This window comes from Nipponia nippon, unplaced genomic scaffold (genome assembly GCF_047370975.1).
Source record: "Nipponia nippon isolate SJK-2023a ecotype South Korea unplaced genomic scaffold, ASM4737097v1 scaffold_28, whole genome shotgun sequence".
Classification (NCBI taxonomy): Eukaryota; Metazoa; Chordata; class Aves; order Pelecaniformes; family Threskiornithidae; genus Nipponia; species Nipponia nippon.
In genome coordinates, this window is record NW_028262345.1 from 3,562,383 (window position 1) to 3,581,459 (window position 19,077).

The 19,077-nt window shown below is 45.9% G+C and overlaps 1 protein-coding gene and 1 long non-coding RNA gene across 2 annotated transcripts in view; both read left to right on the forward strand.

Annotated features, from left to right (window-relative positions):
* LOC148054988 (uncharacterized) overlaps positions 1 to 19,077 on the forward strand; it is a 59,022-nt gene that overhangs the window by 27,732 nt on the left and 12,213 nt on the right. Inside the window, exons 20-32 of the mRNA XM_087763235.1 lie at positions 10,056 to 10,307; positions 10,411 to 10,602; positions 12,462 to 12,611; positions 12,756 to 12,859; positions 13,343 to 13,560; positions 15,235 to 15,455; positions 15,662 to 15,808; positions 16,463 to 16,627; positions 16,864 to 17,015; positions 17,242 to 17,410; positions 17,666 to 17,774; positions 18,345 to 18,490; positions 18,866 to 18,991. Coding sequence (XP_087619361.1) covers positions 10,056 to 10,307; positions 10,411 to 10,602; positions 12,462 to 12,611; positions 12,756 to 12,859; positions 13,343 to 13,560; positions 15,235 to 15,455; positions 15,662 to 15,808; positions 16,463 to 16,627; positions 16,864 to 17,015; positions 17,242 to 17,410; positions 17,666 to 17,774; positions 18,345 to 18,490; positions 18,866 to 18,991 — 2,151 coding nt within the window. The remainder of the gene's footprint in view (positions 1 to 10,055; positions 10,308 to 10,410; positions 10,603 to 12,461; positions 12,612 to 12,755; positions 12,860 to 13,342; positions 13,561 to 15,234; positions 15,456 to 15,661; positions 15,809 to 16,462; positions 16,628 to 16,863; positions 17,016 to 17,241; positions 17,411 to 17,665; positions 17,775 to 18,344; positions 18,491 to 18,865; positions 18,992 to 19,077) is intronic.
* LOC148054989 (uncharacterized) lies at positions 2,755 to 4,195 on the forward strand. The gene is made up of 4 exons (XR_015706055.1): positions 2,755 to 2,880; positions 2,963 to 3,062; positions 3,788 to 3,954; positions 4,133 to 4,195. It is a non-coding gene; the product is annotated as an uncharacterized LOC148054989 (long non-coding RNA).

The following is a 19,077-nucleotide window of genomic DNA, read 5'->3' on the forward strand; positions in this document are numbered from 1 at the left end:
GTTTCCATGCTGCTGTGTGCTCATCCAACCCCTGAATGCAGCTATCTCACCCATTCTTTCATTGTTCATTTCTCTCTGTCTTGCTTCTGTTCTCACAGCTGCAGCATCAGCAGTACCCAAGCTCTGCCCAGCTGGCACCTTTTCCAGCCTCCTAGGGAGGAGAACGCTTTCCGAGTGCCAGCCTTGCCCCTCTGGCTTCTATTGCGAGGTACCTGGCCTCAGTGCCCCAACTGGAGAGTGCTGGGAAGGTAAGTCGAGAATAAGCTGCACTGCACTGCAGATTGACAAAGTCTCTGGGGGACGTGCTCAAGGGAGCGTGTGTTTGTGTGTATTGGACAAGACCAAAATAGGTGTGTCTCTGTGAGTCACTGTTTTCGAGTGGTAAAGCCTTTCCCCTGCTGGGAGATCTGACAGGGAGTCAGATACGTGCTGTAGACTGTACAGGCATCCAGAAAATAGGAGTTACATTTTTCACAATATCCAAAGGTTATTCAGCGCATCCCTCATACAAGAGATGCCTGCTTATTATTGACTCTTGAGCCATCCTAGAGATGAAAGTTTAGAGTTGCTGCCTACCTCAGTGGTTTCCTTCTCTTGACTGCAGAAGAACAATTTCTGGCTCTGTGTGAAAAGGCCATTAGAGGTTAAAGCAATTCAGATGGGAAAGCAGAAATGGTAACTTCTGTGTATTCTGAACAATTCAAATATTGGCAAGGGAAAACTGATGTTCAGTGGGAAAACTTTATTGGAAGGGTTTCAGTAACTGAAAGGAAACAGAGAGATCAATGCTGTGTCTTAAGTGTTTTCCTGTGCCACCTGTAAGTTTTGTCCTGTGTTCTGGACTATTGGGTGGTAAATTTCCTTCTAAAGAGTGTAGCAAGTGGAAAGCTTTGATGTGTATTTGTCCCAGCAGGAGCGTGAGTCAGATCAATAGTAATTTAAGGTCAGCAATAGAATTACTTTGAGTAGCCAGTGAGGTACTTTGTATGCTTGGGAGAACCTGTTAGGAGTCTTCTCTTTTGAGCAGCACTTCAAGAGTTAGCATCTCTCAGTGACTAATTTGGCTTTCTTTCCTCTGTCTTCACTGCAGGCTATTACTGTGACAACCAGCAAGGGCCAGTTATTGATTTTACCCTTTACCCCTGCCCTCGAGGTTTTTACTGCCCACTGGGGACGAACAGGAGCACTCAGTACAGCTGCCCTGCAGGAACCTTTGGACCAAGGCAAAAACTGAAAACTATCAAGGAATGTCAAAGATGCCCACCAGGAAAATACTGTGAATTCTCTGGACTTGCTGCCCCAACAGGTATATTGCTGTTCTTCTGAGCATATTCGCTACTGCTAGAGTCGTATCCGTGGCCGATGGCTAGGGCCAGGGACTGGAGTTAGGACTCTAGGGTTCTGATCTCAGCTAAGGTGAACTGTCCCATTTTACTTGTCAAGAACTTCCTGAGAATGAAAAAGATTCCTTTTTCTAAGCAAGAAGTGGGAGAGAGGGACTGCAGAAACTAGAATTCTATGTATGATACCTCATCAAAAAATCCAGTGGGGAGTTTTCCAGTGTCAAACCTGTCTGGCATTCTTTTTAGAATTAGTTTGTTTTTTCAGCCTAGTTCCTGAAGAACTAATCCTTTCATGTAATTGATGCACATGTGATTAGGCTTAGCAAAGAGAGGACAAAATACCCAGCAATGACATCTCTCCATTTTTTTTTTTCAAGATTGTTTTTTCACATTGGCACTGATGATTTTTCATTGCTCCTTGCCCTGTATAGATAAAGGCCCTAATTCAGCAAAGCACTTCAATAAAATTATTGACGTTTCAGTCTTCGCTTTAGGATGTGTTGAATATGTGCCTAAAGAGAAATGTGTGCTCAAGTACTTGCCCAAATATGGAGGCAGTGCTTAGTCTGAGCTAAGTGCTTCCCTATCTAGGAAATGTCAGTCTGGCATCTGCTACCAGTTCTGCACTCCTTACAGTTACAGGCAAGTCCTCTGCTTGATGACCGTTATATCGCTAATTTGTACACTGGCTCTGCACTAATTTGTGTACTAATTTGTACACTGGCTCGTTATATCGCTAATTTGTACACATGCTCTGCACGATGGCATAGCAAATGACTGTATTTCAGTCTGTATTCTGAAATTTGCATTTATGTGCCTATTATTTTAATACGTTTCTGTATCTTGTATATGTTTTTCTGTTTTCTAGGAGACTGTGCTGAGGGATTTTGGTGCAAAAGTGGTGCCCGACTAAGAAACCCCCAAGATGGAGAATCAGGACTTCCTTGTCCTCCTGGTCATTATTGTCCTGAAGGTAGGATGCTTTGCCAAACCATAATTTTTCTTAATTCATAGAAAGCATGAAGTGGTATTTCCTCACTCTGGTGCAATTGATTTTGCCAGGTGCCCCAGTTCCATTAAAGTGCCCTCCCGGCACATGGTCTGGCAGTGAAGGCAGTAGGAGTTTGCAGGAATGCCAGCCTTGCCCTGGGGGATATTATTGCAATAGTTCTGGCCAGAGGGCGCCTTCAGGACACTGCAGTGCTGGGTGAGTAAAAGAGTGAACACATTTATGTACTTTGTGTAAGGAGAGGTGTTCTGCAAGGGGTCTTCTTGACCTTCTTGAAATAAAAGAGAGTATGTTTCTGTATTCACGGCTGCAGGTACTACTGCGTCACTAGGGCCCAGACCCCAACACCCACTGATGGCCTTTCAGGAGCTCCATGTCCAGTCAATCACTTTTGTCCTCTTGGATCCAGGAGTCCAATGCCATGTCCTCCTGGCTCCTACATGCCACACATCCGTGGGGAGAAGTGCCAGGCTTGCCCAGAGGGTGACTACTGTGTCCCTGGTGAGAAGCCACAGCCATGTCCCCCAGGTGAGTTAGGGTCCCATTTAAACACCTGGTTTGCCTTTGATTTTCGAAGACTGCTGATTCTGATCTGCTCTTTCTTTTCCAGGGCATTTCTGTCCCAAGGGCACAGCTCTTCCAACTGCTTGTCTGGCAGGGTCCTATAACCCTTCACAAAGGCAAGCCAGCTGCCTCCCCTGTCCTAAAGGGTAAGAGTGAGACAGTGAGCTTAGCGTTGTATGTATGAGTAAGGGACTGTTGGAAATAATTGTTTGTCCAGTCATCATGGAGCAGTGTGCGGTGGGAAAATTACTTACTTCACTAGTGAAAAGCACTTGTGTCTGAGAAGAAGCAGAGCGACTATTGAGCTCTGTGTAGCAACGCTATATAATTGATTATGGGACTAGGCAAAGTCCTAAACCCAGGTACAACTACACCGAAAGGGAATTTAGGTCAGAAGGCTATTCAGAGCAAGGAAACAATTGGCACCATAAACTTTTTTCGTGTCTGAAGTAATAGATGGTTCCCTTGGCAACAGGCTGACAGAGGCCTTTTGAAGGGGAAGAGGATCTTGTATATCACCTGATGCCGAGTCTGGCTTTTCCTTGGGGGATTCATCTCCAATTACTGACTGGATTTGACCTTGATTAACTTTTACAAGTTGATGAATCACAGCCTGGATGTGTTATGACTCAAGTTAAGAAAATTATGTCTCTGTGGCTTTTGCAATTATGCCATCAATTTGGTTTACAAGGAAACAACTAAAAATATGCGTAAGTAGGTCTCTCTTGTGGTCAATACAGCACAGTGCAGCAGCCACATTAGACTACCTAGTCCCGCCATTAAGTCATTATTCAGGTAGTTCTGGGTAGAATATTGCTAGAAAAAAATGTGGTTTTTTCCATCCTCTTTTTTTAATCTCTCTTTGGACCAGTTTCTTCTGCCCCAAAAATTCCTCTTCCTTTCTGGAGAATGAATGTTCAACTGGTCACTACTGTCCTACTGGTACTGCTTCTGCAACTCAGTTCCCATGTCCTAAGGGGACTTACAACCCACAGAATGGAAGTAGCCTGATGTCTCACTGCACCCCCTGTGACCCAGGTAAACAGCAAATAAGCATGTCTCGGGATGGTGAGAGGAGAATGTATGAAAATGTATGTTGAATGTTCTTGAGCTTCAGTGGTTCAGTGGACGAATTGTGTAAGCATGTAGCTTGTTCTCTGAAGTATCTTTCTTGTTTTTCTCTGCCAGTACTAATGGTATTGCTTTGCTTTCTCAGGGCACTACTGTGCACTTCCGGGACAGTCGCATGTTACAGGACCCTGTTTGGCTGGGTTCTACTGCAGCGGAGGCGTTTCTAGTCCAGCACCTACGGATGGTCTCCTGGGGAACACGTGCCCGAAGGGAACTTACTGTCCTATGGGCTCTGCCTTTCCACGGCCATGTCCTCCTGGTTCTTATAGCAACTCAACTGGGAATACTGGGATCGAGGATTGTCTCCTATGTGATGCAGGTACAATATGAAAAGAAAGGATTAATGAGATTCTAGCCAGGCACCAGCATTTCTAGGGCTCTTGAGAAACTTTGTGGTTCTAGAGCAGGCAATCATGAACAACTCTTTTCTTGGCGAGAGATGTTAAATAGAGCATAGAGAGACTAAATCTGCCACTTTTCCACGTAAGAGGATACTCACAGTGAAGTGCAAGCTTCTGCACTGTGAGCTTCCACCCTTTCTCTAGATGCTTTCATACTTAGAGATGATACAAGGAGTGCTCTTTGTTCGGGCATGTAAGCTCTGTACTCGCAGCTATTCTCAGGGAAAGCATCTCCAGGAGAACAGATGTGGGTGACATCAAACATGATGCTTCAGTGATTTATTTCCTTGTTACGTACTTGCTGTTGTCTGTCTTGTGTGACCAATATCATTATGGTCCTTTTGTGGTCCCTCTTAATTTCAGGGTATTTCTGCAATGGGACTGGACTTGCGTCTCCGACTGGATTATGTGAGGCTGGATTCTACTGTAGCGGAGGAACCATTTCTCCTAAACCGCCCAGGGTAAGCTGTGCTTGTGATGTCAATAGCGTCAAATGTCATATCTGTGGAACTGACGACCATAAGGTCACCTTAGTTCTTTTGCCCCGGATTAAACTCTCTCTTACTACGTTATCTTCTGTATCAGGTACATCTGGTTCATTGATAGTGAAACGGGTTAGAGATGGCAAAATACACCTGGCCTTCTTTCAGCTTTTACATCTAAAAGCTGACCAAAAATAGTTCTGTCTTTGCATATTGATGCTGCAAAGCAGAGTGGAATGCCATATTAGATTAAAATTGCAGAGGTTAGGAGTGCGTGTGTTTGATTAGAATACTGCATCTGTCAGCCCTCCTCCTAGGCAAAATACAGTAAGAATTTTTAAAGATGATAAGTCAGCAAGACACTGGTTTTATGCCACAGCTCTCTGTGAATGAAGAAAGGGTGGTGCCATCTTCCAAATGGCCAGCCCAGCAAGATTTGTTACGGGCAGAATTCTGATCCCTTATTTTGGAAAAGGATAGGTGTGCAGCCTTGAAGGCTGGGGGATGCGTGCAGAATTTCATACTAATGTCTAATTCTCTTAACCATTAGAATCTGACATAAATCTTTTTGCAAGGCTACCCTCTGAGTTTGTAGACTGTCACTGTTGTGTTTTTCTTCAAAGACAACAGTCAGTGGAGGACCATGTCCACCTGGACATTACTGTGCGGTGGGGAGCAGCAGAGCCAAGCCCTGCCCTGCAGGGAGTTATAGCCCATCTTGGAGTATGGCACAGTGTTTGGAGTGCCCAGAAGGCTTTTACTGCACGACTGCTTCCACAAACTACACAGATTGCCCTGCAGGTGGGTCTGATTGCACCTACCCACTTATTCTGAGAAATTTTGTTTAAGGGATAAGCAGATGGCCCTGCAGCTATTTGGAGTGGATTTGTCATTGGACTGGGTTGCACGAGGCATGAATCTCTTCTGCTGGACAGATAAATGACCTTGGTCAAAGCACTTAAGCTCTTTGGGATTCATTTCCCGTCTGAATGTGCAAAATGGTAAACGGAGCAAACAGTTTTGACAGTAGACCTTTATCACACACTTTGAGATCTTCTCAATAAAAAAACCTACATGCTATTAAAACTATTGCTAATCCTCAGCCCCAATCAGCTTCATTTTATGCAGCCAATGTGGTGTAGCTATCGCTAAGTAGTGATAAATTGCAGGATGGACCCCCCATCATAGCTTGGGATCAGTCCTTCTCAGAAAGAGACAAAGAGAGTGCTATGTGTGCAGGCTGGGGATTCTTCCCAGGCTATTACCAGCATGTGTTAAGTCTTATGAAACCTGTCTTTTCTTTCCTAGGTCACTATTGCCCCAGGAATACAGAATTTGCCACGCAGTATCCTTGTCCCCCTGGAACCTACAGCGAAGCTTTAAATATCTGGGATGCTTCCAAGTGCCAGCTGTGTCCTCCTGGAAGGGTCTGTTCCAAGCCAGGCCTAGCAAGACCAGATGGACTGTGTATGCCTGGATGGTTTTGTCCACCTGGATCCACATCAAGCAAACCAGTGTTTCCTGGAAATTACTCCGGTACGAAGGGGAATGATAAAGCATGATGATGATTATTATTGAGGAGGTGGTATTACAGAGTCATCTAAAGGACCCAGGCAGGTTCAGGATGGCTTACTTTCACTTTTTACTTTCCTTAATTCAGTGCTCTAGTTCTGTTCTTCCTGAGCTCTTTAGATAAGATTGAGTGCTTGCAATTCTTATGTTTTAACTCAGTCTGTGTCTTTTCCATTAGCAGGCATGGCAGCTCCAGCTTCTGGTTCTGTTGGGCTGTGCCAAGCAGGAACCTTTTGTCCTGCTGGTTCATTTCTTCCTCTTCCCTGCACTCCAGGTAGGAGAACAGTCTTCCTTCCTGCGCAAGTTTTTTGGTTTGGGCTGGGTTTTTTGTACATTTGTACTCTTTTTCCCTTTTGCCAAGATGAGTAGGCAATCACAGTCTTGTGCTGTGACTGGTTCTGGTGTCTCTTAAATGACACTTCTCTTGCTTCTGCCCACTGCATCAGGTTTGTACTGTGCAACTGCAGAGCTCGCAGCTCCATCAGGTCCCTGTGAGGCTGGCTTCTACTGCACAGGGGGCTCTGCGCTCCCAAACCCCATGGATGGAGCAGTGGGGAACATCTGTCCTCGAGGCCACTTTTGTCCTGCAGGGAGTTCTTCTCCATCTCCATGCCCCCCAGGTAGGTTTGATGGCAGCTGCTGCATTCTATCATTTCTCTTCCCAGTGCCCAGTGAGCTGCTGAGCTCGTCTGAGCCCCTTGTTACTTTGTGCTGAGCATGCCTTTATGTTCCCCAAGGGACAGCTGCTATCAGCACAAAAGCTTAGCCTCTAATCCACTGCTGTTGTATTGGAAACGTCAGTCCTAAATGTGCACTCAGACAGTAATTGCAAAACTGCCTCTGGAACCTCAGTCTGTGGCCTACACGCTGCTGTGCAGGTGTGGGGGGAAGCTCTTTGAGCCCTGCTGAAGGAGGGGTCACATAGCTGAGCACATGTAAGAGCCTCTGCTGCCCTCCCTGAACAGTGACAGCTGTCCTATAACACCACCGTTGATGAGACAAAGGATTAAGTTGAATGAGAAAGACTGTACAATGTTTGTTTCTTTCCTGGATTAAATCTATAGTTACATTAAGCAAGTGATTGCACTGCTCAGTCCAGACCAGAAATAAGTAGGAATTCACCTCAGCCAGCACTCAGGACCAACCTCTTACAGGAAGGCTGTCCTCTACTCTCCTAAGGGAGTGCTGGGGACTGTACTCCCTTTGTATTCTTTCCTAGCCAGCATCCTTTTGGCATGTTCTGCAAGAGGTAGCTGGGGCTAGTGTAGCTAGAAAGTTACTGTGTAAGCAGCTTGTGCTTCTCTCCACAGCCACTTCCAGCAGGGTCTAGGATGATGTGAGAATGTGCTTTTGGTGGCTTTTTATTTTCAGGCTCCTTTTTGGCTCATCGTGGCGGCCAGTCAGCACAGGATTGCCAGGCCTGCTTCCCAGGGTGGTTCTGTTCTCAGCATGGTCAGAGCTCCCCAGAGGGCTTGTGTAAAGAAGGATGGTTTTGCCCGGAGGGCTCTGTGTCAGGTCAGCATTCAGGTAGGAAATCTTTGGGGTCGTTCTTTACCTACAGGAGTTGCAGTGGCAAGATCTTAAAATCTGCCTTTAGTTGCAGTTTCAAGTTACATTTAGAAATGGCTAGCTATTTAGATTAAAAATGTTTTCAAAAAATTTTTCCAAGTAACACAGGTTAAGTAGTGAGTAATTTTGTATAAATATAGTAGGAAAAATAGGGGATCTTGCCAAGGCAAAAAACAAGCTGAAAAAATATCCCAAGAGTTTATTCTGTGTGATATTTTCGCCTTTGTTAGAAAGAGCTAGTGAGAGGGAAGTTACATGCAATTGTCTATTCTCCCTTTCATAAGGGTGATGTAGGGATAAGTGTAACTCATATCCTGACTTTTTAGAAACATACAGGTGGCTCTGTGAAAAGGAAGTTAGTGAGCCATGTGACAGTGCAGAGAGGCTGCAGCCCCTTCAGCTTCCTGAAAGCTGTTTTAAGGGCAACGCGTCTGCATGGCTGTTCAGTTAAAAGCCTAGTTCAGTGATACGTGAAGTTGGTGTTCAGAGTGCAGTGCATGGGCCTCCACCGCTCAAATCTCTCTTTAGCACTGCTTTTAATAAAACCAGGGTTTTTTTTGTTCATTATAAAGCTTTTATCTTATTAAATCTTCTAGTTCTGGGTTTCTGGTGATGCTTCCTCTAATGGCACTATACAGCTGTTGAGGATGTAAGCAGAGCAGTGATGTTAGAAGGATATTTCTTTTTTTGCTCCTAGACTATTTGTGTCCTGTGGGTCACTATTGCCCCACTGGCAGCCCAGAGCCCATACCCTGTCCCTCTGGAAAATATCAGGACCAGGCTGGGAAAAGCCAGTGTGAAACATGCCCAGCAGGAATGTAAGTGAAATGGATTCTCTTCTTCCTCTTGATGTTTTCCTTAGGAATTAGCATATGTATTTCTCTCTGCCTTAGGCTGCTCTGTGTGTTGTATCCTTTGATATACAAGGCTGGTTTTCTTGCTTCTGTTTTCCTATCACCTTTCCCTTTATTTTTTCATTTTCTGTACTGCAACCTGTGTATCGTAGAAGATCCATCCTGGTGGGTCTGTCTGCTGGGATGGAGAAGATGGTCCTGATAGGTTGCATCTCAGCTCTCCATTTGTTTCCTTTCAAGTAATTTGCTTTTCTTTTATTGTGTAGTCTTAGACTGTCACTGTTGTGCAGAAAGTGTTTCTTAGTGCCTGGAAGAACAGAGCATCGGCTGAGGCACTTACGGGGTGTTTTGGTAGGTTCTGTGCCCTAGAAGACCACCCAGGTGATCTCCAAGAGAACTTGCATGGCGTGGTCAAACCAATAGAATGTCCAGCAGGATATTACTGCCTGTCAGGAACAAAAGCTGCCAATCAGTACCCGTGCCCAGAGGGCACCTACAGTAACCAAACTGGACTGGGAAATCCCAGGGAATGCAAGCCTTGTCCTGGAGGCACATTTTGTGCCAGCGCAGGTAGGAATCATGTATGGATTAAATACAATCCTAGGCTGTTTTGTATCTAAGAGAGTCAAAAAGTTCCACCAATGGGTGAAGTGTTCTTCTGTATGCAGTTCATATGACTTGTAAATAGCATTTGTAGTGATCTCTGAGACCCCTTGAGTAGAGATCCTTTGTGATCATTTTAAAGATTTTTACAACCTACCTTTTGTGAGTTTAATTAAAGAGGTAGATTAAGGTGGTTTTGTTTCAGCAAAGATTATGAAACCAAAAGCCAAGCAGCTTGGGTTCTAGGACTCATTTATTCTTGGTTGTCTCTTAGTGGAAAGACAGGTACTGATCAGCTCCTTCTGTAAAGGTGATCTAGAAATCTGTTTAGGCCTTTAGCTCTCTGGTAATCAGTTGTGTAATTAAATATGGAGACTGTAGATCGAGCTTTTAAATAACGGAGCTAGTCACAGGCCAGTAGACTCTGAAGTCATTGTGATGACAAGGCTTGTCTGGTTTGTTTAGTCCAGGAGCTGTGATTTATGTAATGCCACTGGTTTATCTGACTTTATGTTCTTTTTCTTTAGGACTCTCATCCCCAAGCGGTCCTTGTTTGCCTGGGTATTACTGCACTTCAAAGGCACATATACCAAATCCTGTTAATGATGAGGCAGGCAATCTTTGCCCAGCAGGCCATTACTGCCCGCCAGGTAGCAGCAAGCCAGAGCCATGTCCCACTGGCACATTTTTACCTCAGTCTGGGATGGTTTACCTGAATGCCTGTCTGCCCTGCCCTGGGGGGAAGTTCTGCCAAGGAGAAGGCCTGGCCAGTGTTTCTGGTGCGTATTGCATGCATCTAACATCTTTTTTGTCTCCCAGTTTGGATTTTTTTCATGTTTTCTGGTTGCTTGAACCTAATGGCAAAGCTTTTCTTTCTTGCAGGAACATGTTACGCTGGGTATTTCTGTGATCTTGGATCCACACAGCCAGATCATAAGCACTGTCCCCCTGGCTTCTACTGTCCTGAAGGCTCTGAATCCCCAATCCCATGCAGCCCTGGAAGCTTCAACTCTGAGAGTGGAAAACGGCAGTCAGCAGACTGTCAGCTCTGCCCAGCTGGGCACTTCTGCAGTGGTGAGTCTCTGCTGGTGTATTTGGGAACTGGGGGGGTTACACAATGTGAGTGAAGGTAGACACCCAGTACAGCTTTGTTTCTTACAAGTTTGTCCTTAGCAGATACAGGAAGAACAAACTCAGTAAGTGCCACGCGTCATCTTTGGTTAGCGACAGTTTCTGCAGGATGTGCACCAAGTATATGTGCCCCGAATCATTTGTCTTCCAAAACTCCTGTTGGGTTCTTGGTAGCAGACTCAGGTCACCCATAACACTTCTTGCTATTCATTACACCTTATTTCTTCCTTGGCTCAGCCACCTCTTTGAGATGTCTTATATGTCTTCGGCCTCTCAGGGAAACAAAATATCCTGGCAAACAGGCGCTTGGTACTGGCTAGCAGCCAGGGTCTCTGCTCTGAGGCAGCTGCTCCTTCTCAGAGGGTTCTCACCATCTGCATGTACAAGATGTTTATTTGGTTCCACTGACACCGAAATACTTGCGGTCACGCTGACAGTAACAGATTCACCCATCGCCTTCCATGAGACAAAGAGGCTTTTCCTTTCTCAGGTGAGGAAATGAAGCAACAGGGAAGAAATAACTTGACTGAACTAACACGAGTTTATAGCAGAGCTGGAACCAAAACTGACAGCCTCAGAATCACAGTTGAGCATTTTAATGGGAAGGCTATGTTTCCCCCAGGGCATATAATTCAGAACTGACTTTGTGATAAGATGTTCTTTGTCTGAGGCTGAACTTCAGAGAACAGGTACTTTCTGACAGATGTTACAGGTATATGATGAAGGAGATCATGATTTCAGGAGATAAGACTGTCCATTGTCTTTGATCTGGCAAAGGAGAAGGAAAGAGTTTGCTTTCGTTCTTGCAGGGCTGGGCAAAACCACTTCTGAAGGACCATGTTCTGCAGGCTACTACTGCCCACCTGGCCAGACTTCAGTTACTCCTGTTCCCTATCGCTGTCCACGAGGCTTTTACTGCCCCACAGGATCTGCTTTTCCTATACCCTGTGAGAGTGGGACGTATCAGTCACAGGAGAGGAAGGACTTTTGCGACCTCTGCCCGGCAGGATTCTTCTGTGAACAGCTTAACAAAAGTGAGGAGGCTGGAGAGGGCTGTGTATTGTGATAAAAAGGGATTCCATGTCACTAAGGGCTGAGTCTTCCTGTTAGACTTAGTGGAACAAAAAAGGATTTTGAATGCCATAGCTTCCTTTCTTCTGTTAAGGTTCTACTAAGTCACTATTACATGGATTGGACTGGACAGGCAGGTGCATCAGTTTCTGCCAAGAATGGAAGTCAAAACACAGTTCAAAGAATATGACTTGTAGGTGAACAAGTAGGCTGAAGCCAAATCTTTCTCCTGTCTGGGGAAAGAAACTCCATGCCCAGGAAAATACAAGTAACGAAGATATTTCTGTGTGGCAGCTCATGCATGCAACAAAAAAAAACCCAAGAAATATGGCTGCACAGGTGGAATTGAACTCCCTAGATGGGATTACTCTAATAAAACTGTAGACAGCTCCTTTGTAGACATCTGTATCTGAGCTAGTTTTCTGTACTCCCTCCGTAGTCAATGGAGAGAAAGAGGCACTTCTGAGTGCAATTTAGCTTTCTCATTTTAGATGTCTGCCTTAGGATGAGATGAATTGCACTTGAAGTGCAGTTCCTCAGGAAGTGCTTTTTCTCTCCAATTACTGCAACAGGAATCTGAACAACTAAATCAGAAGTACACACGATGAATCCCCTGTCCTGCGTCTGGCTGAACTAATAGGGGAGGAAGGCTGACTATGTTGATAGAGAATGACGCTGCCTGTCACTTCTTGTAATATCTCCTGAGCAAGATGCTGTTCTTTGTATCCTAGGTTCTGGAGCACATACTCCTGAGCTGTGCCCTGCTGGGTACTTCTGTCTGCCAGGTACCAACTTCAGTACAGAGCATCCGTGCCCAAAGGGTACCTTTGGCCCCAGGACCGGTGCCATTAGCGAGTCTGACTGTGAGGCCTGCCCAGCAGGTAAGCAGGGACTTGGCACAAGAAACCCAGGGGGCATACATGGGAATTTTAAGGAAAATTTGACTTCTCCCGTCATGTTATTGACTCCTCCACTGATCTTCTGTTCAGGCCATCACACTGAGATTGCTTTTCTGTTCATTTTAGGCATGTATTGCTCGGCACCAGGTCTATCACAGCCTTCTGGATTCTGCTATTCAGGTTATCATTGTGCCAAGGGAGCCATCAGCCCAGCCCCCTTCAAACACAGGGTGAGTGAGTGCCAGGCAGCAGCACAGTAAACCTAGTGACCTGAGGACAAGGACTGGGCTGTCGCAATCTTGTAGCTTCTGGTGTAACATTTTCCAAGCGTTACTGCTCTTTATGGGGTTGCTCATGCCTTTTACTGCTGCCCTTGAGAGCTCCTCAGATGTAGTGACATGCTGCTCTTAATGTCTGCTGGAATATGTTGCTGCCTACTAATAAATTCTGGCTAGACCTCCATTTCTGTGGATTGCACTGGAGTGTGCTGTGCAATATCGCCTCCAAAAGATGGCATCAGGGATAGGATAGCCATGCCTCAGCAGCCAGTGCCCTTTTTATGCCAGGCATGGTCTTCATGTAGTTTCACTGGCAGCAAACTTGTAGGACTCAGCTCCTATGTGCCCCTTCCAGAACCTGTCTCTGTAGTACATTGTGCTAAATCGCCTTTCAGTAACACTTTTTCTCTCCTCCTCTGTATTTTTCTGATACAGGTGGAATCTTCCAGCCTTGGTCTGCCTGGTAATGACATCTGTCCTGTAGGGCATTTCTGCCCCAGTGGTACAGGGTATCCTGTGCCCTGTCCTCCTGGGTCCTTCTCTACCATCGTGGGCCTGGAGGCAGAGGAACAGTGCCAGCCCTGCCCAGCGGGACGGTATTGCAGTGGGGCAGGATTGTCTGAGCTGGCCCAGACGTCGCTGTGTAACGCAGGGTGCGGTGAGACAGTCACTTGTTAGTGGCAAAATACAGCTGGCAGCATTGCTATAGGTTATAGTAGAGGGACATCCAAACTAAAAGGTACTGGGCCTGAATATCTCTTGTCAAATGCTTTGTGTGCAAATATTTATACTCGACTGATTAAACCACAAAGACTGTTCTTAGCCCCTCGAGTCGGCTATATAGCATCTACTTGGTGATCTCGGTAGATGTTTCAGAGCCATTCCTTTTCCCTTTATGTTTGCCTGACAGTCCGTCCCAGCCTTATACGTGGTTTTTCACTGTTTTCACCATGTTTAGTGTATTACAAATCCCTTATTTAGCCTCATCGTCACAGTTGCTGAGAATTTGACCAGGGCATCCTTTTTCCTACCTGTGTTTTATCTCTTCTCCCACAAGGTGGTGCAATAACCAGTGACAAGGTAGCATTTCCAGCCTGCATAATGCAAGTAGCGAGTGCCGTTAGCAATATTTGTCCATCTCATGAGTATGCCTCATAGCAAGAAGCTACAGAAGCTCGGTTTATTTTATATGTGAAAGAAAATCTCAGAAGCGGTTTCACTGTAGTAATGAGATTTCATGGGGAAAGATTTCTGATAGCAGATGGCTCTTGAATCTAGTGGAGAAAATCACAATGAAATTTGGCTAGAAGTCAAAGCTAAGCTCAGAGTACAAGTGAAGGCTACATTTGGAATGACTAAAAATAATTAGCCACGGAAACAGACTTCATGGGAATAAGAGGGATTTGCCACGTCCCAGATGAATTTTAAGCCTTCCCAAAAATTCCTTTAACCCTAGAAAGATGTTACAGCCTGGCTGTAACAGTATTGATTAAGGTTTTCTGGGCTGGGTGGTAATGGCTACTACATGATTATAAATGACCCTTGACTTCCAAAGTCTGTGAAGTTCTTGCCCTCCAACAGGATACAATGTGTGCTTTGCCCAGGCTGGTTTCCAACACCTCTGCCATATAGCATCCCTCACTTCTTATAGCCTGCTCTTCAGTCTAAATAGGTCTTGCTTCCAGGCAAAAAACCCACAGCTTTGCTGTTCTAGATCAACTCTTCCCTTTTGTTCAATGCTGTTCCTTTTGCACTCTGTCATTTGCCTTAAGGACTAGGAATTGTTTCTTCTTCAGAAACGACATCCTTTGAATCCTTATCTACAGCATGCAATGGGATCATGGCTCTCATTTCCTTGTTGCTTAGCTCTTACCATAATAGTTTTTGTATTTCCTCATCTTTACTTGTTATGAGGGTGTGGGAGGAAAGTAGTAAAGGGAAGAGTCGATATAGAACTAGGTGGCATTAAAGCAGAGGCCTCCAAGAAGACTAGGGATAAAAGGAGGCTAAGCAAAGACAACAGGAACTGAATGCTTGGGCCCTGTGCTATTGAAGTAAAAAACCCCTAGTTTTCAAAGTCTTTTCCTTCAAGAATGAGAACGCTTTCCAGTCAGCTTAGTGCAAATAAGCCTTTTATCAGGATTATCAGGTGGGCACTAAATTACAGACGCAGGGGGGAAGTTCTTAGCAAAACTGAAATAAACTGCATTTTCAAGGGATGTTTCTTAATGTGCTGACCCTTGGTTCTTGATTAGTGCCTCCCTCATCTATTGCCTCTGAACAGGGTTGTGAGCTTATTGTTTCAGGTCTGAATTCTGTCTCTACAGGTATGTTTGCCTGGAAGGAAGCTCTGCTCCCTGCCCTTCTGATGGGATTCATGGATACAGATGTCCCAGTGGCTTCTACTGTCCTGCAGGCACTGGGCTAGAACTGCCCTGTGAGCCTGGCACATTCAGCCCTGTGCCTGGGGCAAGTGCATGCCTCCCTTGCCCAGCTGGCATGGCCTGCAGCAGTGCTGCCACTGTCGAGCCACTCATCTGCCCCAGAGGTGAGCAAGACGTGTGTAGCAAAACCGCTAACACTCAGATGGGAAGAGGTGTGATGGATGCCTGCACAACTCTTTCTGGCTGAGCCATAGCACTGGTTCACTCCAGGGGATGGGGTATTTGCCATTAGTTAGAGCAAGCTCAGCATTTCCACCTCTTTCTCCTTTCTTATTTGAGCAGTGTCTCATTCACCTCTCTCAATGTACAGGTTACTATTGTCCAGCTCGGACTGCTGTCCCCCTGCCATGCCCTGAGGGGACGCTGAATGCCTTGGAGGGGGCAGTGGCCCCCACTGCCTGCAAGCTGTGTCCAGCGGGGAGGTATTGCAGAGGAGATGCTAACTGGGAACCTGATGGTGAGTTTGGTTAATAACAGAGGGCTTGGAGATTCAGGGCCAAAGGATGCGGGGAAGTAGAAAATATATCTTAGTGAACAGAGGCAGTAAAGGCTATTGGAAGGTGCCCTTCTACCTGATTTCTGTGCCTCAGTCATTTCTCTGTTTCATTCTTTTAACTGAGCATTTGTTTTGGATGTCACTTTCATATTACTGCCTTACTTTCCTTGTCTCCCATAGTTTTTTCCACTTTATCTTTCTTTGCTTTTAACCCCTTTACTGCTCTTCTTTCTGTTCTCCTAAATCCTTCCCCTCCTATTAAGCACAGAGTAATTGTCACTGGTTTTTTTTGACACATGAAAAGAAGAGGCAGAACTCTTTCCACAGAAAAGAAAATATGGGGAACAGGTTAGAGAAGTGAGAAGGTAAACAAATGCCAGATGAGGTCAGTGCAAGTAAAGAAAGGAAGTGATAGAGGCCAAAGATTGATGGGGAGGAAGTAAGGCAAACCAAAGGTGAACGGCCCAGGATATCAGCAGTGATAAAACAGGACAAGGATGGGCTTTGGCTTCTCTTGAGTTATCTGCCTACCCCTGAGGGCTTGCAGAGATGCCTCTTCACTGACCACGGTGCCATCGGCTGGCGATTGCCACCATCTCTGTTCTCCCATGGCAGGCCTGTGTTCAGCTGGGTACTACTGTGAAGGAGGAGCCACTGACGCTATTCCGCGTGGGACAGCTGCGTTCCCGCTTAGTGGGCCCTGCCCACTTGGGCACTATTGTCTAGAGGGTACTCATTTCCCTGTTGCCTGCCCAGTTGGGACCCTGAACAATGCCACAGGTGAGCGTGACTTCATCCACAGGTTTCTTCTGTGGTCCACAGTGATGGGGGACTTCGTTGCTGGCAGCCATGGTGAGGGGGTGCCCCTTGGTCACCGAAGGGTATTGGTATGCTCAGCCACGCCTGATGGTGGCAATTTGTTATCAGTTCAAATAAGTGCTGATGATGCTGTGACTGTACTGGGTGTGCTTTCGTTTCTCTCTCTCACTGACCTTGACTTTTGGTTTCCTCCTCAGGTGGTACCTCCCCAGAGAGCTGTGTGCCATGCTATCCTGGGTCTTTCTGTGCTAGCGTTGGTTTGAGTTCTCCAACAGGACCTTGTACTGAGGGATTTTACTGCCCAGCAAACTTCAGCTCCATCAGCCCCACAGCATTCCTCTGCCCTAAGGTACTGCTTAGTGACAGCTGGTCAGTGAAAGAGGTGGGTCTCAGTTCTGGGCAGGAGGTGTTTGCTTTCCACAGTGACAAAGGGTCACACACACCTGATTGAAATGTTGATTACATCCACACGGAATGTTGCCCTAGGCTTTGGTAATTCTGGGATCCACCCTTTACATAGACCCTAAGTTTGCCACGATCTCCATGCAATCCTCTTCATTCTCTGTCATTGCCAGGGTCACTTCTGCCGGTTAGGGGCAATGCACCCCATGCCGTGCCCTGCTGGGGAATACCAGCCAGCCAGGGGCTCTGCCTCCTGCATTCCATGCCAGAGAGGATTCTACTGCCAGGAGCTGGTGGCAGGAGACTCCAAGCACTGCCCACCGCATTCTTACTGTCCTACAGGTACACTGAAACTTGCATACCACCTACGCCAAGGATTCATATGTTGCATGCCTCACCGCGATCCCAGAGTTGTACAGACCTAATGTGTGTTTTCCTGTAGGCCAGGTGATGAGGAGGTGGGAATGAGGAAATGAGGCATAGTCGCTACCTTGCTTTCTGAGAGTCATTTGTTATGCTCTGATACAGGTCTAGAGTCTTGTCAGATCACAACAGTCTTCCTAGTTTTTTTTATTGTCTTTGCGGTCTCCCTTTCAGGCACACGGGTTCCTCTCACGTGTCCTGAAGGGACCTTCACTCCTGCAAATATGACTGGCCTCTGGAATGAGAAGGAATGCCTGCCTTGCTTACCTGGTCACTACTGCAGGTTATGATTCATTTTGATCTGGCATTTTTTCACTTAAGCAGTTTGGTATCCTTGTTTTGTGCTGATAAATTGATGCTAAGTTCCTCCCAGCTTCTCTACCACATCTCTCATTCAAAGAAAAGAAATATAAGCTTAGATACAGCTTTTGGGTACAGAGGTGTTGGATCTGTGAATTTTGGGAGTGTCATCTCAAAGCATGTGACATCTTAAAGCAGTCTGACGTCACTGTCATGATATAAAGAAGCATCTGAAAGAGGTAGTAGGTAGCATTTGTAAAAACACGGAAGTAACCCAGAAATTCCAGCCCAGTGGAAAGGCATCCACGATTTCATCTAAAGCAATTTGCCCGTATTGGAATTTGAACTCAAAAGTGCCTGGCTCACTCTAGTAACCTGCATGTTTTTATAAGTGGAAAAAAATGGGTCTGTTTTCTCTCTCATATCAGTGTAAGAAGTTCTTATTTTTTGTTGCAGCCTTCGCAGAGTTCATTGTATCAGTACTTACTCTGCTTCTGCACCAAATCATTAGCAGTAGGTCATATATAAATTCTTACTGTCCTCTCTGCTCCAGGCATGGACGGCTGGAGGGGAAGTGTGCTGCTGGGTATTTCTGCCTTGCTGGAAGCTCTCAGTCTACTCCACAGGGCCACAGCTTTTCTTGGCGCTTCCTGTCTGGGTGCCGCTGGGGTCAGGTGTGTGCAGGGCTGTGCCCTGCAGGTAAGTGAGAATCTCAGTAGTATTTAAAGTGTAGAACATTGACTTGCTTCTAACCAACTGGAGAGCATCCCTTATCTTGCCTAATATATTGTGATCCTGTCTTTGAAGTTGTCATTGCTCGTTCGTTTCCTCTGTTTTTACATCTTTTGAACAAAGAGGTGTGCCTGACCAAAAAGGCCACCTTGAATTTATGGTGCTAGACTGCTGGTCCAGAAAAGTTTGAAGGCTGTCGGTTTCGTTCTCTATATGCACAGCAGCATCCCAACAGCTATGTAGATGCTCATTCTGCAACAACAGGAGGCTCTTGCTGAGTCATTTTTGCCATTGGAGGGCTTTCATGTTTTACTTTCATCTCTTTCTCATCCATTTCTGTAGGTTTCTACTGCTTGGAGGGATCTGAGGTACCTATTCCATGTCCTGCTAATACTATTAGAGTCGTCCCAGGGGCTGTGAAGAGAGAAGACTGCCTGCCCTGTCCACCGGGTCACTGGTGCAAAGCAGGTTGGAACTCGGGGCTAAACAGTGAGGGGAGGGAATGGGAGTTGCTTTTCAAGAGAATTATATGTATCCCTGAGTCTGGTGAGGCT